Raw genomic sequence first — 24618 nt, 5'->3', positions numbered from 1 at the left:
TATCATTTTTCACACACTGGGTTTTTCCTATGACTTCAACAGGTGGCCCAATTATATATGTTCCTTTTGTGTTCTGTGTTTTGGTCAAGTTGCTCCTACTCCAGTATAAGTAAACAGGTTTGCCTGTATGCATATCTTACAGTTTTGGCCTAGGGTTGAAGAGATCAAGGCTGACATTTAGTAAAGTCAGCATTTTGAGACATGGCTTTCCCACACGAAGGGCTTCTATGGTCAGTGCCTGTGTTATTCCTCTTCACCCCGAAGGCCCATTATGGTCTTATCTCCTTGTCACTCTATGGGACACCCCCACTTCAAAAACCCCTTTTGTGAGGAAGTCTGCATGTGTTTAAGATAAGACCAATAGGTTTCCTCACAATAGTTATTTTGTCCTCTGGCTACTCATCTGAGTCTCTTACTAGCTGGAGCCATAGCCAAAGGGCTCACAGTTTTACTGGTTTTCTTGTTTTATTGGTGTGGGCAGTTCCATCATCGCATACTAGGTCTCAGGGGTGATCCACGGCTATTTATTCCAAAGTAGCACCACCTGGAGGAGTTAGTAAGTTATACTGATGGGCGTCCAGGAATTGGGGCTTCCTTGGAACTCCATACTAATGTATGTAACCGAGTCAGAGAGGCTGAGTGGGAACTGGCTTGGATGCACATTCATGGGATCAGGTGGGATGTCAGGAGCTGAGCCACTGTCCCTATTTCTAGGTCATTTTTGATATGGTCAGTTTCAGTGACTAGTCTGATTGGGCTCTCACAGCCCACTCCTGGCTTGGGTCCTCAGCAGCCTTGGTTGAGTGTGGTATATCCATGACTTGACGCCTGCGACTTTAAGAGATGAGGGGGTGATGAGGATTGGACAATTTTTGTGCAGTGTCAGCCAAGTCCTCAAGAACCTCTAGAGGTGGTTATGTCCATACTCTCAGAGGTCCCCTGAGTCCTTTAGGAGTAGTGGAGGTGGCTGGCAAACACGAACTCAAAAAGGAAGGAATCATTTACAGGATGCACAATGCATCCTAAACTGTATATATGGTAGAGTTAAAGTCCTTTTATTTTCTCAACCAGGCCTGAAGACTAGGGGGGTGGTATTGCATGTGCAAGCTTCTTATTTACTTCTCTGTGCAGATAGAATAAGCTACGTAGCCCCAAAAATGCACACCATCACCAGCAAGTATTGTTAGCTTCTCCTGGTTTGAGTGTCTGAAAAGTCCACTAAATATGTTAAATAGGTAGGAGCCCTGTTTTGTGTCAACATGGGGGTCTTGAATCCCTGCTTGATATTTTCCAAGAACAGTCTTTGCTAGTTCATTAGGTCAGTGTTGGCAACCTTGGCACCACCAAATATCTTTGTAATAATTCTTGTATGGCCATGAATCTAATCTACATGGGAAGTAGAAAAAGCCAAGATCTCCTGAGTAAATTGGGAGCATTGGGACCTTGGGAGAGGGCTGAAGGGGAGAGGAGAGGTAGGGAGGGGAGCAGAGAAAAATGCAGAGTTCAATAAAAATCAATAAAAAAAATTGTATGGCAGTTTTTTTTTCCCAGATGGGTTGCTTCATAAGCTTTCGGGATCAGACTGGGAGCTGTTGTCCCTAGAATTATTATCTGTAGCAATCAGCCGGTCCTGATCTTTAGTAGCTTCTTCATCAATTGTTAAAACAGCCTTAGCAGATAGTGAGAGGGGACTGGGGGCCTTTGTCCTCATGGAAGGCAGGCTGTTTGGCTGCCTAGTCTGCCAGTTGGTTTCCCTAACTCACTGGACGTTGACTCTTTGTGAGCCTGGCAGTGTAACACTGCCATGGCCAGGCTTCAGAGGCAATCTCCTGTTGGGTGATCAAGCCTGTCTGACTTTCTTGCCTATCTTCCCAGGTGTCCTTATCTGATCTGAATGTCCAGCCTAGTCTTGTTTTTTTTTTTTTTCCACTCTTGGATCTCACAGTCCCCTTGGCCACTGGAATAAGACCCCAGAATCCAGTCAGGGGTAAACACTTCTATGTTCCAAAGACCTTGAGTGAGCTGAGAGGCCCGGGAGCAGTAGTCATTCTTTAACAACTGGGGTCCTGGTTAAGGAGATATCACTGGGGCCTCCAGAAATGTTGACCCAATCCTGTAACCATGGAAGGAAACCAACTTGGTTGGCTTGATGTACAATCTTCTTAATGTGTTCTATAACTTGTAAGGATTTTTAAAATCATTTCTTTAATTTTGAGATTACAATTATACCATTTCCCCTTCCATTTTCTCCATCCAAATTCTCTCATATACCTCTCCTTACCCTCTTTCAAATTTATTTCCTCTTTACTTTGAAAGAATTTTTCAAAGAAATTTTACACTTACGTCTATCAAGGAAAGTGGTCTGCAGTTTTCTCTTTGGTTTTCATATCAGTGCAGTACTGGCTTCATATAGCATTTTTGTGGGTATCTTTTTCTTTCTAATTTGTGGGAACGTTTGAGGAGCGTTGATATTAGCTCTTCTTCCAAAAGTCACACGATTTGTCAGTGAATAATTCAGTTGTGGGTTTCCTTGCCAGGAGCCTTAATCACTGCTTTCATCTCATTATACTTTATGGGTCTATTAAATGGTTTTATTTGTCTTACCCTCCCAAAGCCCTAGGCGTTGGCTTTTACACTAAATGGATACTCTCTTAGCACTTAGCACACATTATGCTGAAGTAGACTTGACCATTCTGTAACCTGTTTTATTCACATCAGGGTTGAGGTTTAAAGCATACCATCATATAGTATTCCTTATGGCTAGGACTAGATAATGAAGCAGAAGCACAGAGACTCTTATCCCTATTACCTACATTAGAAGTACAGAATGATTCAATAGATGGGTATTGGCATAGTGTAGTTTATGTTGTATAAGCTGTTAAAATAGCATTGCTCTTAGATCTAATTATAAAGGATGCCTTCCTTGACCTCCATATTTCTTAAGCCACACGTTGGCCATTTTCCAATCTTATTCCTTTATAGAGGGTCAGAAACCTATGAAAACAACGTTTCCTAATCCTGCTAGAATATGGCCCATGTAGTTAATGTCTCTGACTATTTCTTCTGCTTCTGGAGGCTGCAGTCTGCCCTTAGGATGGTCCATCCTTGGTAAATCCGACTGTCCTACCAAGGAATAGGCTCCCAGAGCTAAGTGTGGTTAGAATAGGAGCTGGAGTCTAGGGGATAGGCTAGGGCCTAGCAGCAGAATAGGAATGGGAAATAAGGCCCACATCATTGGTTAGGTCTTTAGTAGTTTGAATGTTCTAAAATCCATTCTAGTCTCTCTGGTCATTATTAATATACATGAAAAAGATAGACCATTGTATAAAACATGTTTTATTTGTTGATTTAAATGTGGATTTCTCCAACTGAGCTCCTGTTTTAAAATTCAGCTGTCTCACTAGCCAGACTAAATAAATAGTTGGTATTATAACTCCTTTTTGTTGACAGAGGTTTCTGTCTCACCAGGTCCCACAGCTGTTCAGTCTCAAAGAAACGCACAGAGGCCTACACTAATTATAAACTGGTTGGCTTGTTAGCTCAGGCTTCTTATTAACTCTTATGTCTTAAATTAACGCCTAATTCTTGTCTGTGCTAGCCACGTGGCTTGGTACTTTTATCAGTGAGGCATTCTCATCTTGCTTCCTCTACGTCTGGGTCATGACTACAGACTGACTCTTTCCTCTTCCCAGAATTCTGCTGTTCTGGTCACCCCACCTATACTTCTTGCCTGCCTACTGGCCAATCGGCATTTATTAAACCAATACAAGCAACAAATCTTTACAGGGTACAAGACCATTGTTCCACAGTACCTTTTCCTCCTTTACTGTGTATCATCCATTTCTGCATGAGCCCAGTGCTTCCAAGATTTTGAAAATGACTGGTTTAGAAGCCTATCTTTGTGTAAGATTTTGATACAGTCCTCAAACTTCCTGGTTTGCAGCCACCATGTGCTGGGTCCCTTTTCCTACCCCACCAAAGCCCACATGGAGGCCACCAGCTTGGTCATTCACATCAGTGTGGAAACTACTTCTATATAGGACAACCTCTTAAAATATTTTGGTCCACTGACAATCTTCAATCTGAGTTGTCCATATTCTATTTCCCTTCCTTCCCCATTCCCCAGACAGAAATAAACTACAAAATAAGCTTTATTGAATTTATTTGCTTTGTGTTAATCAAAAAAATAAGAAAGCTAAAAGAAACAAACCTATCAGAATACATTCCTAGGCAATGAAAAACCTTAAGCTTATGATTAAAAACGGAGACTTGTTGGTAATGGGAGAGATATCATTAATGGGGAATTCTCATAGTGAGAACGATGCAATGACTGCATGGGCAAAACTGGGGAAGAGAAGTGTTAGAACTAATATACTGTAATTACCTATGCTAAGAGCATTAGTTTAAACAAACTAATCACTATAGAAATAAAAATGGAATGAAATTCAATCAATCAAAAACTTAACATTATCAAAAGGGCAAAGCTAGAGGACCAAAATAAGGAGATGTCTTATAGATTAAATGAAAAAATTCAGCATGTTGTACAGTGTGTCATTATAGCATCATCAGCAAAACCCAGCATGAGTAATTTAAGTTAGCCATAGACTCTCATTGCCTTTCTAGACATGGTTTTGAATGGGGAAGCATCCAACATATATGTTCAAGATGCATGTCTGTTTAAGCAAAGCAAGCACATGACAGAAGTAGATGTCCTTTGGATCTAGGGAAAAGGACCTAGATTTACTGTTAAGGCATCTAAATGTAGATCTCTCATAATGTTTACTGGACTGGAAAGATAGAATAAATGTGTAGAATTTGACAATGGAAAGGTTAATTAAGGTGGAAGAAACCCATCTGCCATAGACGACACCATTCCCTAGACTTGGATCCTGGACTATAAATATCAAAGGAGAAAGGAAGTTGAACACAGGAATTCATTGTTTTCTATTTCTTGAATGGAAAAGCAATGTGACCAACTTCCTCAAGTTCCTGCTGCCAAGAATTCCCTGCTATGGTGGGCTATGCACTCAAACTCTATGCCAAAATAAGCCCTTCCTTCCTTAGGTTGGTCTTAGCAGAGAATGTATTACAGTAACAGGAAAGGAACTAAGACGTTGAGTTACACCGAATTCTTTGCCTTCAGCCTGGAGCCAGAGAGAAGGGATGCTCTCCCGAGGACCCAGACACATCTAATTAGTGAACTTGCCATCTTCTTGGTTGAAAGAACGTCCATTATCTGGGCTAAATCACCTGAATCTTTCCATTAAAATTCTTTGGCTGAAAGGAATGGCAATTTTTAAGTTGCTGAAGCAAAATGTAGTTCTTTTCTTTCTTCTAAGGCACAATGTCTGAAGTTAATGATTTTGCAGTTCTCTAGCCTAACTTCTCTGGAGAACATGCTGGGTTTGGGGTTATTGGTAGTCACTTTCTGAGGGTTAGACATTAGTAATATGTTTTTCACTCAAATAATTAAAAATGTTAATTGCTCTTTCTAAAGTTATTTTCCTTAATCAAAACTAGCCCTAGAAAAACTGTTGTATGGAATTGCCAGAGCCACTGGCAATTACTACTGAAAATGCTAAGGCTCCACCCAGGAGCTGTTTATTGCATGATGTCTGACATTTGGCTCCATGCTTGGGCTTTCTTCTTGGCCATTGAGAACCACACAGGCTCCTTGGGTGGTGCAACTTTGGGTGGCACACTTGAAGAGCGTCTGGTGTCTCTCTCCCTGGTGTATGGATGAAGCTTGTTCTGATCATCAAACACAACTGCAATCACAGCAAACAATGCACTGTCAGAAACTCCAGAGACACAAGAGCACATTTGAAGATGAAATGCAATGAACCCCAGTTCTTAATACTTTCCAACCATTGTTCTCTTAGAAGGCAGACTTATAAAAAATCAGAGCTTGGGCAAATGGCATAGTAAGTATGTATGTCCAGGGGCATCATCAGGTTGGAAATAGCTGTGGGATCATAGCCATGGGAAGGGATGTGAGTTGATTCTTGCAGTGTAACTGCCCATCGTTTAACTTTTATTATTTCACTAGCTTACACTTCTAAACTCACACCCAAAGGGAAAGATTTTACCTATTCCCTTTTTTATATACGTCAGATCTGTTTTTACCAGTCACTGACATTGTGAAAATGACTGATGACTCAATAAATTTATCTAATAAAATCCAGAGAAATAATACTCTATCAACCCCTGTGGTCCGACAGACTACTATCTGTTTCCCAACTCCACTCCCTTTGACTAAACAAGTGTTTCTCAATTCTAACTACACATTGGAAACATCTAGAAGCATTTAAAAAATACCAGTGGGTCTGAATGTGATGGTCCATGCCTCTAATTCCAGTATTTCAGATGCTGTGGCAGGAGGACCAGGAGTTCGATGCTCTAGCTTGGGCTATATTGCTGAAATCAAATGACAACTATAACACCCCCCCCCAAAAAAAACCAAAGAAACACAAAAACTAGCAGTGCTTATGCAATTTCTTGAACCAACTGAAACAGTAGGGCTGGAGCGAGGGCCGTGTGTCATTTAACAGTATTCCTGGTGGATCTATTCTTCAGGGGAAGCTGAGAACCACATCTTAGGAATATTCTGCTCCTAAAACATGGATCAGTATGATCACAGCTATTTCCACAGCCAAATAATGGGTTCCTGAGTAGAATGTAAATCCATCCTCCTTTCCAGTTTTGGTGAGGGTCCAGGGATGATGGTGTGCCAGAGGCCAGAGACCTTGAACCAGACCAATGACTCACTGCAATGAACATTTGTGGATGGGGCTGATTGGACAAAGGGTACACTGTGTGACACACCACAGTTCTCAATGTCACTGGGATGAACTGAGACCGGAATGATGCTGGGCCAAGGTGGGGTTTGATGTTTGTTTGTTTTGCTTTTAATTAAATTTTGAAGGATTTTTTGAGGCATGCTGCAGGGGTGAGGGGTAGATGTGGAGGGACTGGGAGGTGAACAGGATTGGGGTATATGATGTGAAATTCCTTTTAAAAAAATCAATAAGTAATTATGTTATTAAAAAAAAAAACCCTCGTCCTCCTCAACTTCAGCTCCTGCTGAGAAAATCCCTCTGGCACATAACTCTCACCGATGAGGTCACAGTCTGTCATTTCCTGACACATTTCTTTGCAGCTTTCAACGTACCCCTATGTCTCACACCCTCAGTCAGAAAAAAAGAGCATGTGAAGCAAGCCTTTCCAATAATCATGAATCAATGCTGATGGGCCTATACAATGGATTGTTGTCAGCAGGTTTCATTGAGGTTAGAACAGGTGAAGAAACACTGCCTTGCTATCAGCTTGAAAATGGCTTGCTACTTTCCTCTCCTACCTAGTCACAAGAACATTTTGTGCCTTTTCTTGATTGCTTCTTCAGTGAGGTGAGAGACTAGAAAGGGCTATGGAAATTGCACGCTGGACTTCCTTAAACTGGATTTCCTTAAAGTAAGCTAATGTCTGTGACATTTCATGAAAGAGACATGAAAGAATAATGAAGCTGATTTGATCAATAAGAGAAATACACTGCCTGAACTTGAAATTGCGAAATGTTTCACCACGTTCCTCTGGGCTTTTTTGACGGGTGAGAATGAATGCTTTCACCTGATTTTGTAGACTTAAACAGCCTTGACGTCTCCTCTCTGGGAACAATGGGGGAAAAAGTCATTCTTGAGGGGATATCAGTTGTAGGTTCATGTTCCTGTAATAGCGAAATGAAAAGAAAACCTTTGTAAGTCCTTACAGTAAAGACAGCAAGCTACTTAGAAGACAACATGGTGTGAACCCTGTCCTGGGTACTATGAGTTCAACAATAATCAGAAGAAAAGAGAGAGAAGATATAGATATTGATGCAGAAGTATACATCTGGGTAGAAATCTATAACTATAAAAATTGATTATATAGATCAATAACAAAAGATAGCACAAAGCTCCTTGGGCTTGTAATACACACATACATAATACATATATATTTAATGATTTATTTGCAAATATATTGTTATATTTGTATGTATCTATTTGTGTGTGTGAGTGTGTGTGTGTGTGTGTGTGTGTGTGTATTCAAGTGTTTTACTACATATATGTGTGTGCACCACAGGCACTGCCGCTGAGGCCAGAAGAGAGTATTGCATCCCTGGAACTGGAGTTACACTTGGTTATGAGCTGCTATGGGGGGTGCTGGGAACTGAACCCATGTCCTCTGAAAGAGCACTAAGTGTTCATAACCAGTGTGTAATCTCTCCAGTACCAGAACTTAAATTATTAACAAATCCCAAACTGGATCAAGTTTGCCACCTTTCCTTCAGACCAGGAAGAAAAGCTGTCTAGTAACACGAATAGTGTAAACAAACTGATAAGAGAATACCTTCTCTCTTGTCTATGACCAAAGCATCCTGACTGCTCCCAGTCTCTTCTGATCACAGAAGCTAAGTAGTGCTGGAGTTGGTTGTTACTTGGATGGGAGAACAACCTTCTCTATAACACTGTTACCATCACTTAGCTGTGAGGTAACAAGATGTGATGGTTACAGGCAAATCTGATCCAGTTGGCTGAAGTAAGCACTATGTGATTTCTACCTTCCAAAACTTGTTGGTATACGACTAGAAGTGCTTTGCTTTTTCCACTAGGAAACGATGTAACTCTATTGTGTAGGCTTTTAAAGTTGATCTCTATCCAGCTGTTCTAAGTCAAGAGTTTGCACACGCTAGGGTATTTTCCCCTGACAAAAGAGGTAACCAATGACAAAAAAGGAAAGATCTTTAAAGCAGAGCGATGGTTAAAGCATGACTCCCTTAATAGATTTAGTAAGCACTTCTATAGGATCTCAGAAACAGCTTTTGATATGTAAATGTAATATGCTTTCTTGAGGTTTGTTTTCCGTAGATTTCCTAAGAAGAAAGCATTATTCCATCATCCCTGTCCTCATGTCTAGTACATCCTGTAACATTTTAAAATCTATAGGTAAGTGTGAAACCAAACCAAATCGGTATGTAGAAGTGTGAACATCAACACCTAAAAGTACGTATTTGGGGACCGATATGGAAAGGAGTGCATAATGAAACATGATAGGAAAAAGAGCTCCCCTTCCCTAAGCTTTCACTGCCCAGTTTTAATTACACATGGTCAATCACAGTCCAAAAATATTCAGTGAGATTTTTCGTAAATAAACACTTGATAAACTTTACACTGACTGCCATTTCTAGCAGCCCAGAATCCTGACTGTGACTCTCCCTTTGGTCCAGCATCCCACACTCATGTTTCCTGTTTTCTGCCTAGTTGTCTTAAATGTCTGATGCCCTGGGATGGTGTCATCGTGAGTGCCCTCAAAGTGCAAGAGCAAGGATGCTGGCATTGAGACCCAAGAGAGAGAAGCTCTAAAGTGCCCCCATTGCACAAACAAGCAAAAATCCTGGACTTACGAGGAAAACTTAGAAACATCTTAGACTGAGGTTGCTAAACTATATAGTAAAAACAAATCGAACTTTGAAATTGGGAGGAATACTATTTTTGAGTATAAAAATATAACTCATATAAATAATGAGTTCAAGTGGAAAAGACATTCAACTACAGGGCTCTTTACTGTGTGCAGCTCCAGACATCCTCAGAGACTCTTGGGATAAAGGGGCCTTCTGTGTTCATAGCTTGGTTCTCATTTATGAAAATCACGTGCATGTACTTAAAGGTATAACATATAACTGCTCAGTTTTGACCCTACTTGTTATCTCTGTTTTATTATTGCTGCTTGTAGTAATAGGGCTGCTGTTTTATCTACTTTTTTATGCACCCAATTTCATGGAATTCCACTTTAGAATATTTAGGACAAGGCTTGATTTATAGACTCTCTTCATATCCATTACTTTTCACAAATGCTGCAAGAGCGTCAAGGCTGTCACATTTGTGTGAATACAAAATAAAGAAGAATTGTCCTTGACTAATGCTCCCAATAAGAGATGGTCACTGCGTGTCTGGCATAACTCCCAGTGCAAGCTCCGTCAGTGGATCCGCTAACCTTTCGTGGAGTCTCCATGCCTGGATCATATTTTGACTCATATCTTTGCTCCTTGGTCTCAGCCCTAATTTCAGCTCTGGTCCTGGGTTTTTTAGAGAAGTGGGAGACAAAGCCCTTTTGCCTCTGTTTTGCCACACTGATCCAAGGTGGTTCTGCAGTGTAATCTGACTTCAAACTAGAGGTCTTTTCTGAAAGAGAAAGAAAAAGAATTAGAGAGGAAGCCAGGCAGAAAGTCTTCAGTCTGATTTAGGTTGTCCACAACAGTGTTCCAAATAGGATCATTTCTGGTTGCCAATCAAAAATAGATACCATTTAGGGAAGGGCCATTTTCTTTTGTGCCCTTCCTACAAAGTGGGAAGGCAGGATTAAGCAGTTAAATAGTTGCGTGTTCAAATGGGCATACTGTCTCTTACTGAATCCTTTCTTTCCTTTAGCCATCCCTCTTCCCATCCCCAGATCAGGACAGGACAATGGTTGTCAGACAGGCTGAGAAAATTCTCAAGATGTCAAAGACTCAGACCATTGATACAATTCCTCCAACTCTAAGAAAAATCTTACAGATTCTGTTACTTCTTGGCCCCTTGTGCAAATGGCACCATGAAATAGGTGTGATCAGAGGCAGAGACAATAACAGGCAGGGATGATACTAAGGACACAATGTTTTTCGAAAAGAGTAGTGCCCAACAGGTCACCTTGATCTGGAGTAAATTACGATGATTTCATATTGCTCTTGATGAACTGGGTTTGGGGGATCTGTTTGACAGATAAAAGTGACATGGTGTATGTAAAGTTATTATTTAATTTTTAGGAACTCATGGGATTCTGCCCAAAGAACGCTATACATGAGGTAGATGGAGAAGGGAGAGGAGGAGGTCCTGCGTCTATTAATGAGAAGTAACTGGATGCCCTGACGCTGCCTCCTGGGGAAAAGGAAGAGTGCAAAGGAGTTACTTCTGAATATTTTCATCCAAGATGCAGCACTAGCCCCACCTCTAAATCCACAGCTAGTTCTGTCAAAGTTGTACAGTTGGAAACCTAGAGGCCACGGAGTTCATGGCCCATTCCTCCAAGGCTTTGCCTTACAGATCTTCCCTCTGGAGAGACAAAACTCTTACCTGGAGGTCTGAAAACTGCTGGCTTCTTGAAAGTGCCTTCATATCTGGGCCTGTTTCCTTGCTTTTGTGCATAGCTAAGTGCATGGCTGAACTTCTCATGGCCTCCGCTGTAGCCCTGGGGAGTTCCTCTGTTCGTCTGTTCTTTGCTTGCTGGGACAAGTGGCGCGATAGGCTCTGGGATCCCGCTCCTCTGGGAGGTTTTCCGCAGTCGCACTCCGAAAACATTTTCAACATCAGACTTGCAGGTGGAGAGAAACGAACGCTCTTTTTCGTCACGACGCTGAGGAACTACCTCCTTAGTGTAAGCACCAGTTGAAGCAAATGCTTTCTGGGCAGGAACCCAAGTGAACTTGCCAGGTTTGGTAACAGAAGTTGGGGTGCTTTTAATGAAGTTCCCATAGCCTTGTGTGTTTTTCATGGTTTTCTTTGAAGAATCCGGGCCTTTTGGCATGAACCGGCTGCCAGTATTCTTCCTAGAAGTGGTTTTTTCCGTGGCAGCACTGGCAGAACTTAAGTAAACTTGTTGCTGCTGATAGTCAGCCATCACTAAAGCCTGAGCAGACTGACCGGGAGGCCGATGCCCCTCAAGACTGCGCCACTCCACGGGAACATTTGCAGGAGCTGTTGATAAAACCTGTGGCTGCGACCTAGCTACATCGAAGCCTTGAGAAGGCTGTGTGGAAGGCAGCTGGACTTGAGACCTCTTCCACTCTTCGGGAAAACTGAGAGAAGCGGAGACTTTCTGCCTGTATTCAAGCTTTCCCAGGGGCTGAGAACTGTCCGCTGCAGAGCTGCTCCACTTCGCAGGGTCTCCCTTAGAATAGGACAGAACTTCCTGGGACTCTTTCGGTCTTCTCGGCGACTGTGGAGGCTGCTTTGGGGGCAGCTTCTTCAAAGTGGTGTCTTCCTTAGGCTCATCATCCCAGTTACGTAAGAACACTTGCTCCTCCAGTTTAGGCTTCAACAAAGATCTGGAAGGACGGCTTCGATTCTTAAGCATAGGTTTTCCATAAAAGACAGTCTCCCCAGCAGTATTCTCTGCAAAGATTTGATCTGCCATAAATTTCACAAAGGAGTGGGAAGGAGCACTTCTACCCTGTTGTTTCTTAGAGCTGTCTTGACCTTCAGCACTCTGTAGACTGGAGGGCGTGTCCTTAACTTTAGAACTCATTAAGAATGGGGCGGCAACATTGGGAGGCGGTGGCTTCCAGGAAATGCCTCCCTCAAAAAAGGGACTCTCCCACATTGAGGATGTTTTCTGGACTTGATGTTTTGTAATGCTTTGGGGAGGATTTCTGGGAAGCCATGCCTCCTTATAAATGTCCCCCTCTTTGGAAAAACCTTCTAGACTGGAGGCTTGGCACTCAGACTCAGGACCCAACCATGGATGAGGAGCATATTTTGAAAGCATTGGCTCGATAGGAATGCCCCATTCTCCAGAAGCTCCCAATGAATCTGAGGAAACTTCTTCCTTGAATTCTGTGCTTCTTGGGGGTTGAGAATGATATCTTCTAGGCTTCCTAATTGGAGAAACTCCCTCATCTACTGCATAAGTCTCTGGATCTACTCTTGACTGGAAAGAGAATCTAGAAGGCATGAGCTCCACAGAGCTGCTCTGTGGCCCAGAAATACCCACTAATTCGGTGGAGACTGGCCGCTGGACCACTGAGCCCATCAAGGGCTGAGAAAGCTCTCTGGGAGCTGCTGGATCAACAGGAATGCTCCATGCTGCTTTTGCAGCCTTGTCTGTGGGTGCAGAGATTTGTTCAAATGGAGAAGTTGGCCATGGCTGCAAAGGGTTTCTAGGAGACAATGGCCCTACAGCGACTTGTTGGATAGATGTGTTCATGGATCCTGTGGAGGCTGACTGTCGGACTACTGATCCCATCAAGGGCTGGGAAGGCATTCTGGGAGCTGGTGGATGAAAAGGAATGGCCCATGCAGTAGGAACATTGCCAGGGAGTACAGGTATCTGCTCAAAGTTAGGAGTCAACCATAGCTGGGAAGGGCATCTGGAAGAACCTGGTGGTACAGACATGATCCCTTGGGCCTCAGGACCATCTGAACCTGTAGGAACTTGCTTAAATTTAGGGACAGGCTGTGTTTGGAAGATATGTTGAGCAGGTGCTGACTCCATAGGGCTGCCCCCTTGAGTGGAAGCATGCACTGGATCTCGGGTCATCTGTGGTTGGAATTTGGACTTTACTGAGGGTTGAGGAGGCAGTAGCTCCACCATAGAGGCACCTTCTACTGAGGTACTTTCTGCGACTGGTTGACTTTGAGGAGTTAGTAAGGAATGAGTAGAATATTTGGTGTGCAGTGGGCCCGTGGTAATGATCTTAGCCGCACCAGCCTCGGATTCTAAAGGCACATTTTGATAAGGCTGCTTCATAGGCTGGAGAAGGGAAGGGGGAGCATGCTCTATAGAAGAGTTCCCTTCGAAAGCTGTGCTCTCTAAACCGGAAAATGATTGCTTCCCTTGAGGCTTCATCCATGGCTGGAAAGATTGTGTCAGAAACCTTGAATCCATAGAAATATCTCTTTCAAATGCAGAAGCCTGGTGCTGGGCGAAGGGTTTCAATGGGGGTTGAGAAGGATGCTGAGGAGGTGGGGGCTCCATAAAATGGCTTCCCTCAAATGCAGCACTTTCTGTACCCAGTGAAGCTTCTTTCTTGATGGTTGGTCCCACCGAAGGCTGAGAAGGGTATCTGGGAGACTGTGCAGCAAGACATTGTTCAAAAGCGCCAAGCTCTGGGCCTGCAGAAATATCTTGCTCAAGTACTGGTCTGATTGGGGGCTGAGAGTGGTGTCTGAGAAGCACGGTCTCCATGAAAGCCGCCTCTCCCATGTTCAAAATGTCTGGACTTGTGGGGACATTTTGCTCAACAGGGTGCCCTGCTGGGTGTTTAAAAGCCTTTCTAGGGGATGGTGGCTGCATAAAAATGTCCCAGTCAGCAGCAATGCCCTCTGCAAACACTTGATGCTCAGACTGAGGGCTCATCCATGACCTGACAGTGTGGCTGGGAGGTATTGACTCCACGGGTCTGCTTTGTGCTACAGAAAGATTCCCCAAAATGGGGGGTTGCAGCTGAGTACTAGGGCTCACAATGGGTGGAGAAGTGTTTACGGGTTGCACTGGCTTGGCAGAACCACTCGACTCTTTTGAGGTACTCTTCGAAACTGGAAACACTTTTTGATGGTCTCTGGACTGACCCAGGGCCTGCTTGGAAAGTTTGGGAGGCTGCTCTTCCTCCGAGCTGCTCATGTCCTCAGAACTGTGATACTTCTCCAAGTAACTGCTTGACTCTGTGGAGACTTCATTTTCTTCAGACTCCAGCAAGGCCTGGGAATATCTCCTCTTCTCTTCGAAGACGGAATCGATGATAAAACTTGCTGATTCTGAGCATCCTTCAAATTCGTCCAAGGACTGGAAGGACTGGGCAGATGTCATCTCGTAGCTTCTCTGATCGTCTGAGGAACTGTCTGATTCTGATTCTCCAGCTCTGGATTTTCTTAGTGACTGGGAGGAATAGCCGAGAGGCTGCTGCCACCCCATCTTGCTCTGTTCGGCATCTACATTTCCTGCTTTGAAGAAGACATCATCATCTTGAGGGTTCCACAGAATCTGGAAAGAATGCGTGGAGCCCAGTTGCACTTCAGAACTGCTTTCATACTCTGAACTACTGTAGGAATCAGAGGAGAATTCCCCTGCAGGGGGCCACCTCCTGAGGGGAAGAGGCGACCTGGGCATAGAAACATCATCTTTTGTGGTGATGCTTGAAACACTGGCTGAAAAGGCCCGAAGGCCACCTCTGGGATGCCTCCCTTTGTGGTAAGGTGTGCTCTCCAAGGATAATTCCTTTCTTGGTAGAAACTTTTGCAAACCAAGGCTGGATGCTTCTCCCTCTTCTCTATGGGCTTGAGAAGGATGCGTGCACGCTTGGGCCTCCGCTGTCCTCGAGACAGTGGCCCCTTCTTGGCTTGTGGATGGTTGCCTTATCCGTGACGACGAACTGGCTTTCTCCTTTTTCTTCTTGCCTTCAGGAAACCCTTCTTTACGGCTGAGGGGTGGACCGCTCACCGTGAATTCTGCCACATGTATAGGTGTAGGCTGCGGTGCTGGTGTCGTTTGGGCTTCAACATCTGGAGCAGCCATTTCCCCCTTCACATTCCCTTTATCTGAAGGCATCTTCTGAGGAGTAGCAACTGCTGCTTCTGCAGTTGGGTTCTGCTCTGTGCTTTGCTTCTCCAGATAAAACTTCAAGAAAGAGTGTTCCCTACCAGACAACTCTTCAGCAGGTGAGGAGCCAGCTTTCCCACCCTGGTCATGTTCTTTCATGGATTTTAGAAGGCCTTTCTCTACGAAACCCATCTCGTTTTTGATTCTTTTTCTGCGTCTTCTTGGATGGGATCCTGAAGCCGAGTGGCCTGTACTCGAGGCAGCATCGGTACTTAGAGACTGATTTCTTGTCTTCTTCTTATCCTGAGAGTCAGGTTTGTAGCTCTGCTCCTGGCCTGAAGGCCCTGTACCAAAGGAAAGAAGGAAAGGAGAGATGTGTGTGCGTTCAACTTCCTAAAAGAGTACCACTCTCCCCTGGCTAGGTTTGCTACCAAATTCCCTGATATGAACATGTAACTCTGCAGGAGACATTCCCTTGTTCACTACCAGCTTTAAGCGATGGAAAATGTTTATAGTGAAGGGCAATTTCGATCCTATGAGCAGACAGTCTTGGACTGGCTCCTCAGCATTCCATCAGTAGTCTGGTTGACCATTAGGTGTGAGATTCAAAAGAAGGCAAATGGTGATTTTGTAACAATGATTACATTTGAGAAACCTAACTGGAGAAGGAGCAAGGGGGGATTCTTTTTGCATGGCTTTTATTTTATTATTTTGTGGATGTGAATATTTTGCCTGCATGTAAGTCTTTGTATGACATGTGCGCCTGGTGTCTGGAGAGGCCAGAAGAGACCTCAGATGCCCTGGAACTGGAGTTACAGATGTTTGTGAGCCTCCTGCATTTGTGAGGGTACTCCTGCGGGACTTTTTCCTCTACAGCTCAGTTTGATCAAAGTAACAGCCTCTGTGCTGGCTCCTTCTTCTCAGACATTGAGTCTGTCGCGCCACCTAGTGGTTGCATCTGCAGCATACAGCGCAGAGCTCCCTGATTTAGGGCCCTTCCTGTGGAACAGCAAGCATAGGTACCCCAGGGCTATTGACTCCGTTCTATCTCCATGTGTGAAAAATGAGATCACACTCTTCATCTATGTCCCTTTCTTCCTCCCTCTCATCCTTCTTTGAAAGACCTTTTTAGTGTTTTGTCTTTCTGGGAAGAACATACTTAAAGGAGTCCTATCTTTGACACCACGTGTGAAATCATTTGTGGAAAAGTCTGACGACCATCCAATAAAAGTGACAGAACTGAAATTTAATTTTGTCAAACACTGCACGGAATTAGCTTGCCGTGGATATCTGGCTGCGGCTGCGCACAGCTCTCATAGCCGTGGACATGGCTATCAGTCATGAAGTTGCCGTGAACAGCAAAACTTCTTCTCTAAACTGGAAGAGAACTCTAACTCCTACAAAAAGAATTTGGGGGAGCCAGTTCCATTGTTCCTATCTTCTTGCATTGTCGGGGAAGAACACTGAATAGGCCATCACTAGCTGCACTCCACAGAACTCAGCAAGCATAGCCATTTGAAAGAACTGAACACATTTGCAAACAACGTGCCTCTCAAGCTGGAAAAAAAAAAAAAAACCATGTGTGATCCTTTCCACAAAGCCCGTATAGCCATTGTTTCTGTCGGTTTAGGAGGAGGATCTTGGGCCATACTTTTGTGAACATATCTTTAATTATAAGTTTTGGTTTTGTGATTTTTTTTAAGTAATGCATCTGGGAATATACCTCACAGAGGGTCCTTAACCCTTTTCACCTACTGAGATAAGCAGCAAGGAGTATGCCAGAAGGGTTACACAGAGTCTCCCACAGTGGAAAGCCTGCCTCCCTGGGTTGTGGTGAGGTGCCCAGGGCCCTAATACATTCATAGGCTTTCATTATTTTTTTTAATTCTGGATATGGGTATATACATGTAGGTGCCCACAGAAATCATAAGTGTCAGATCCCCCTGGGGCTGAACTTATGCACAGTTGTGAGCTGCCTTACTTGAGGGCTGAGAACCAAACTGGGGTCCTCTGTAAGAGCAGTGCACGCTCTTAGCTGCAGAGCCCTCCCTCCAGCTCATTTGTGGGCATCTGACACACAAGAGGACCCAGGGGAGCAGCCCTGGGGAGGGGTCATTTTTGTTTATACTCCCACCACACTGTACTGTTCATGAAAGGACGAGATCCACGGATGGGCAGTGAAGGGATTCTAACCTGTTCTGTCCCTTTTGGGCTCCTTCCGGTCAGCATGTTTTGTCTTGGTTATGGCCTTTTCTTTAGTCGCCAGTGAAGCATGCTGCTCCTCCTGCTTTGCTTTGGCCTGAAACAAAGTTTAAAAGGAAAACAACAAACTTCATTCTGACTGCCATACTCCTCAGATCTTTACACAAGTGACCAAGGCAGAGACAGAATGCCAGAAGGTTCACAGGAAGTCTCCCACAGTGGAGAGCCTGCCTCTCTGGGTGGTGGGGAGGTGTCCAGGGGCCCGATACATAAATAGGCTTTGGCCCCTAGGCTCCCCAGTTGAGAGTTGCCTCTCAACTCATATTTCATCTGTGTTTTAAAAGCAAAATTGAAATATCTTTTATAATTTTTATTTTTGAGATTATGATATAACTACAACATTCCTTCCTTTCTTCTCCTCCCTCCAAACCCTTCCACATCCCCCTCTTTGGTCTCTTTCACACTTATGGTCTCTTTTTTCATTAGTTATCATTATATGCCCACATATATTATGTGTGCACATATATTCCTAAATATTACCTGTTAGATCTACATAATGTTGCTTATTTGTATGTTTTCAGGGCTGATCCTGTGGTAAATTAATTGGTATGCTTTTCCCTAGGGAAGACTATTTTCCCAATCTGTCTGTAGTTACTTGTGGCAGGCTGAGGCATCATAGAATCTGTCCCAGTCACTTTCACATGTCTCTAGATGTGTCATTGTTCCACTGATCTCTCTTTGTACCCATCTTTTTAAATGGATATTGGGAATCAAAGTCAGGTCTTCACACATGTGATATTTTTACTTTTATTTTTTTATTTTACATCCCAACTGCAGTTTCCCCTCCCTCCCCTTACAGTCCCAACCACACCACCTCCTACACACACACACACACACACACACACACACACACACACACACACTTCCTCCTTTTCTGTTCAGAAAAGAGCAGGCCTCCCATAAGTATCAACCAGCATGTATATCAAGTTGCAGGAAGACCAAACACCTCCTCATGTATTAAGACCAGGGAAGGTGACCCAGTATGAGGAGTAGGGTCCCAAGAGCAAGACAAAGTGTTAGGGACAGCCTCTGTTCCCAATGTTAAGAGTCCCACAAGAACACAAAGTTACACAACTGTAACATAAATGCAGAGGACTTAGGTCAATCTCGTGTAGGCTCCCTAGCTGTTGGTGCAGTCTCTGTGAGCCCTGATACAAAAATATTCAACCAAATACTTGCAAACCAAATCCAAGAACACATCAAAAGTTCATCCAGCATGACCAAGAGGCTTTCATCCCAGAGATGGAGAAATGGTTCAACATACAAAACTTTGTCATGTGATCCACCATATAAACAAACCGAAAAAAAAAACTACACGATCATCTCATTAGATGATGAAAAAGTCTTTGACAAAATTCAAAACCCGTTCATGATAAAAGTCTTGGAGGGATACAAAGGATATATGTAAATATAATAAAAGCAACATACCACAATCTGATTGCCAACCTCAAATCAAATGAAGAGAAACTCAAAGCAATTCCACTAAATTCAGGGACAAGACAAGGCTATCCATATCGAATTCATATAATACTTGAAGTTTTAGTTAACATGAAAAGGAGATCAAGGGGATATAAATTGGAAAGGAAGAAGTCAAATTTTTGCTATTTTCAGATAGTATGATGCTATACATAAGCAACCCCAAAAATTCTACCAAGGAAACTCCTACACTGATAAACATCTCCAGCAAAATGGCCGCTTATAAAATTAATTCAAAAACTCAGTAGTTCTCCTTAATACAAATGATAAACAGGTTGAGAAAGAAATCAGGGAAACAACACCTTTCACAATAGCCACAAATAATATAAAACATCTTGGGGTAACCTTAACCAAGCAAAAGAATGGCCTGTAGGACAAGAACTTCAAGTCTTTGAAGAAAGAAATTGAAGAAGATATCAGAAAGTGGAAAGATTTCTCATGCTCTTGGATAGGTAGGATTAACACAGTAAAAATGGCAATCTTACCGAAAGCAATCTACAGATTCAATGATTGCATCAAAATCTCACAATTCTTTATAGACCTTAAAAGAATAATACTCAACTTCATATGGAAAAACAATAAAACCCAGGATAGCTAAAACAATCCTATACAATAAAAGAACTTCCTGAGGATCACCATCCCTAAATTCAAGTTCTACTACAGAGTAATAACAATAAAAACCTCATGGCATTGGAATAAAAACAGACAGATGGATAAATGAAATCAAATTGAAGACCATGACATAAACCCACACACCCATGGACACCTGTTTTTTTTTTTTGACAAAGAAACCAAAATTATACAATGGGAAAAAAGCATCATCAATAATAGCGCTGCATAACTGGATGTCAGCACACAGAAGAATGCAAAGAGAGCCACATCTACCACCCCGCACAGAACTCAAGTCCATGTGGATCAAAGATCTCAATATACACTGAAGCTGATAGAAGAGAAAGTGAGGAGTAGCCTTGAACACGTGATTTTAAGTGAATACTCTTAATTTTTTGTTTTTTTTTAAGTTATATGTATGTGCTGTGTCTTTGTGTGGGTCAGTGCACATGTGTCTGCAGATACCTAAAGAGTCCATAAGAGGACATTGGATTACTGGAGCTGGAGTTACAGGCAATTGTGAGCCACCTGACATGAGCGCTGAGAACCAACCCTGGGTTCTCCATAAGAGCAGTATGAGCTAGCAACCATTAAGATATCTCTCCAGAGTTCTTTGCTGTCATTCTAACTTATTAGCTCTGCCTAAATATAGCTTGACTTGCTAGTAACTCATGCAGAACTCTTTGGCAGCGTGTGGAGGTCTTCGGAAGGGCTGAATTCTGAATGATTGGAATTGCAGAAAGCCAGGTCTCGGAAAGAGTGAAGCAGCTCAGCAGTTTATAGCTCATGGGTCTCATATGATCAGTCAATAAGTGAATCTTCATCTGTGCTAGGCTTGAGTACCCCCTGCAGAGAGGACTGAAGAGATTTCCAGGCACTTAACCAATAAGTAGGTTGAACAGGGTTAACTCTGTTTCTGCTTTCCCCATTCCCTATTATAGAAGTTTCAAATAGACGGGACATTTTATGCAGTCAACACAAGCTTGCTCACCCACTGCACACATCGAGGCCAGGACAGTGATATATAGACATTACTATCCCTACTTAAGGGTGTGGATCACCCATCAACTGTGTCCAGCTGTGGCTCTCAGGCAGCACATGGCCACATGTGGCCAAGGGTATCTATGAATGTGGCCCAACACAAAACCACAAACTTAAAGCTTGATGTTTGGGGCATCTTTAAAAAAAAAAAAAAAAAAAAAAAAACTTCAGTTGCACGGTTCTGAAGCATGAACTTTGTAGATAAAAATGCTGTGGCACCGTGTTCAAAGGCCGGACACATCTATACATGGAGAGTTTCCTTAACAGCAGAGGGCACAGGTCAGAACTCGTCTTTTCTCTTAGAATCTCTTAGAAGACTTACAGACGAGGAAGCTGTCTTCTTCCTCTTCTGTTTCCGGGGGTTTAAAGCTATCTTGTGTTTCGCAGCTGAAGAATCCAAGCAGCTTTGTGAGGTGGCTGGGGTGCTGAACCCTGAGAGCAGCTGAGAGCTGCTTTGAGAGAACTGTGAGAGATCAAGCTCCGAGAACAATTCCAAGCCACTCTGGAGAGTGGGGAAAACACGTGACTCAATCCATGCAGACACTGCCCCTGCCCTTGAAGCCAGAAATGCCTCTTCTTTGTTGAGGAATGCTTAAGGAAACCTTTCGTGAATGACTTCCCTCTTTCTTTCCCCTTCCTGTGTAAATGTCACTTTGGATCCTTTGTAAAGTGAGAAATAGGAAGAAATTGGGGTACTTCCTTACTCAGGAGGCAACCAGGGTGTCCTGTTGCCCTCGCAATTGGAACACATAGTGGGGTTTAAGAGGTGGAATCCTTGCGTCTTCTCGTGTCCCATCTTCCCTTCTTAGTGACAGGAAGACATTTGTCTAGGGAGCAAGGTGCAACCTTGTACAAATGAAATTCCGTGGGGCTCAGGAGCTGCTGTATTGGAGTGTTAGGTGCAGGGAGAAAACCCAGTTGGAAGAAGGCCTCTTTGCAAGCTCTGTTTTCATAGAGAGCACACTAACTTTATATTTACTGTTCGTGGGTCCAAAGCTGATGGGAAGACTCTGGAAACTGCCTTTTCCCACTTCCAATGAAGCATAGACAGAGCCCATAGCCTTATCCTCCTTGTGGTTGGTTCCGTCTCCCAAAACTATTTGGATCTGGGGCACTTGGTTTCATTCCTTGGTAGGAACTTTTAATAGTCCCCTGGGGGATTATGGACATAACATTTTCTACACCCCCAAGAGACACACAAGAGGTCACCTACTCCTAAGTACCTGCGAAGAAGTCGCATTGAATAGCAGGTAATGGACATCATGTTCACTCCTGGACATCAGCAGCACATGACAGCATGTTCCTTTGTGTTTATCCACTAAGTCCTCTTCGAAGTAATGTTGCATGGTGCCAGGGAGCCCTTGGCAAGAGGCAGAGTCCACATGCGGCCATATTGCCTACGAACACTGTATGCTGACACGGGGGTATCTTCAGCTGCTTATCGAGACTCCAGCTATGGTCCTTTTATGGTCTGTGATTTCAGTGGGGGGGGGGGGACTGAGCAGTGCTAATGGGTCAGGGTACTGATAAACAGAGATCACATTTCTGGCTTTACCTCTAATCTAAAGGAATGCTGCGGCTGTTTTGGGAGGTCAACCACACAGCACTAGCTGAGGCCCCAAGATCTTCTTAACTTGTTGTTTTTCGACACATGGATTCTTTGTGTAGCCCTAGTTCTCCTGGCATTCACTCTGTAGACCAGGCTGGCCTCAAATTCAGAGATCTGCCTGCGTCTGCCTCCCGAGTGCTGGGATTAAAGGCGTGTGCCACCACCGCCTGGCTTTTCTTAACTACTTTATGCAACTTCATCCATTAATTTATAAACATCCCTCCCCAGTATAACTTATTTGGCTTGAGTCATCACCTACAATTACTAGCTGACTACTCAGCACATTGAATGACATCTCGTGCTTTGCTGTTCTAAACTTCAGAAAGACCATTTTATAGCTCTGGCTCTTGCAAGTGTATGGTACCATCTATGCCCCAGTTAACGTCACATGACTGTGTCCCCCTCTTGCTCCTTTGTCCTCATCTTCCTACCATTTACTGATCCAGACACACTGCTGGTTTGCTTCTCTTCAAACAGTCCCAGCATGCTCTCCAGGAGACTTTGTACTGATGGTGATGGGTCTGGTATCCACCTTGTCCACGTAGCTAGCTCCCTCCCTCACTTAGGTAAGTCTCTGCTCAGAATCTGTCTTCTCATGGAAGCCTTCCAAGGCCAACCTACTTTGAACATTTTATCACTGATGTATGTATGGGGGTGCTATGTATGTGTATGCAGATAGCCTTGCCCATTTATGCACCCGTGAAGGCCAGAGGTCAACACATCAGATGTCCTCCTCTGTCCCTCCGCACTGCTGTGCACTGTTAGTTGAAGATGTGCTGCATCTGTTTATGTGGGGGAGCATTTGTTTAGTTATGCAAAGATGTGACACATTGCTTTGCTGTTGCATTTGTTTAACTCTTTAAAACTGTGTTACTGTGCCTGTCTAAAACATCTGATTGGTCTGATAAAGAGCCAAGCGGCCAATAGCAAGGCAGGCCTGCCAGACAGAGAGAAAAAATAGGAGGAGAAATCTAGGCTCAAGAGAGAGCAAGGAGCGAGAAAAGGAGAAGGAGAGGAGGATGCCAGGGGCCAATCACCCAGTCGCACAACCAGCCACGGATTAAGAATAGAATAAAGGCATATAAAATAAAGAAAGGTAAAAATTTCAGAGGCAAAATGCAGAAGAAGAGAAATGGGTTAGTTTAAATTAGGAAAGCTGACTTGAAACAAGTCAAGCTAACGCCAGGCATTCATAAGTAAGAATAAGTCTCCATGTATTTATTTGGGAGCTGGATGATGGGCCCCCAGAGTGTAAAAACAAGCAAACAAACAAACAAACAAACAAAACAAACTACAATCCACCGTATCTCTTGAGAAAAGGTCTTTCAATGAACTTAGAACTTGCCATTTTGTCTAGACTGGCTGGTGAGCCCCTAGGAGCCATCCATCTTTGCTCCCTTCCTGCTGGCACTGAGGTTACAGGTGTAGGTGCTGCCACATCCGGTTTTGCCATAAGTTCTGAGTCCAGGTTCTCCTGCTTGTACAGAAAGAAATGTTACCCATTTAGTCATCTCCCCAGCTCCATCTCTGACATTTTAGGATCCTCTTTCTTGCATTGTCTTTCCCCTGACACTTTCATCGCTGTCTTGGGTGTTTCCTTCCTAATCTCTTTCATTGCCCATATCCCCCATTACAGCTTGAACTTCATAAAGAAGAGGTTTTACCTTTGTCTATCTATTTATTTATTCTGTGCATGTTTGTGAACAAGCATGCACACAGAGACCAGAGGATAAGTTCAGTTGTTGCTTCTCAAGTGCGAACGGCCTTTTCCCTTTGAGAAAGGTTCTCTCACTGGCCTGGAACTCATGAAGTAGGCTAGTATGGGTAGTTGGCCAGCCTTAGAGACCCACCCATCTCCACTTCGCCAGAGCTACAATTCTAAGTGAATGTCACCACACCTGGCTTTCTCTTTTTTCTTGTTTGGAAATGAATTTGGGGGTCAAACTCAATTCCTTGTGATGACATGATCAGAAATGTGCTAACTGCCCACCCCTTTTTTGCCTCTTTATACTGAGTATACCCCTTATAATATATATTCTTTATACACACTTTCTCTGTGTGTGAGTGCATAGCTGTTTTTAAGCAATAATTTTAACTGGTGAATTAATTGTGTTAAAAGCTTCCACCAGATTTGCCGAGCAAGCTCCTGTTTCCTGGGTCATTTTAGTCATGCTAAGACCTCACTATTTCCAATTAAAAGAAGAAGATCTACACACCTTTAATCCTAGCACTTGGGAGACAGAGATAGGCAGATCTCTGTGAGTTCGAGGCCAGCCTGGTCTACATAGTGAGTTCCA

General features: G+C 43.4%; 1 protein-coding gene across 1 annotated transcript in view; it reads right to left on the bottom strand.

The window, feature by feature from the left end:
• Positions 1–5137: 5137 nt before the first annotated feature.
• The window catches only part of Kiaa1210 (KIAA1210 ortholog), a 53834-nt gene continuing 34353 nt past the window's right edge, over positions 5138–24618 (bottom strand). The window contains exons 7-14 of the mRNA XM_042054356.1: positions 23667–23795; positions 21035–21214; positions 17518–17623; positions 14083–15668; positions 11145–13947; positions 10030–10217; positions 7627–7723; positions 5138–5768 (exon numbers count right to left, since the gene is read on the bottom strand). Coding sequence (XP_041910290.1) covers positions 5602–5768; positions 7627–7723; positions 10030–10217; positions 11145–13947; positions 14083–15668; positions 17518–17623; positions 21035–21214; positions 23667–23795 — 5256 coding nt within the window. The 3' untranslated portion in view covers positions 5138–5601. The remainder of the gene's footprint in view (positions 5769–7626; positions 7724–10029; positions 10218–11144; positions 13948–14082; positions 15669–17517; positions 17624–21034; positions 21215–23666; positions 23796–24618) is intronic.

The sequence above is a fragment of the Arvicola amphibius genome, chromosome X (genome assembly GCF_903992535.2).
Source record: "Arvicola amphibius chromosome X, mArvAmp1.2, whole genome shotgun sequence".
NCBI lineage: Eukaryota > Metazoa > Chordata > Mammalia > Rodentia > Cricetidae > Arvicola > Arvicola amphibius.
This window is presented reverse-complemented; position numbering and strand designations above follow the sequence as displayed.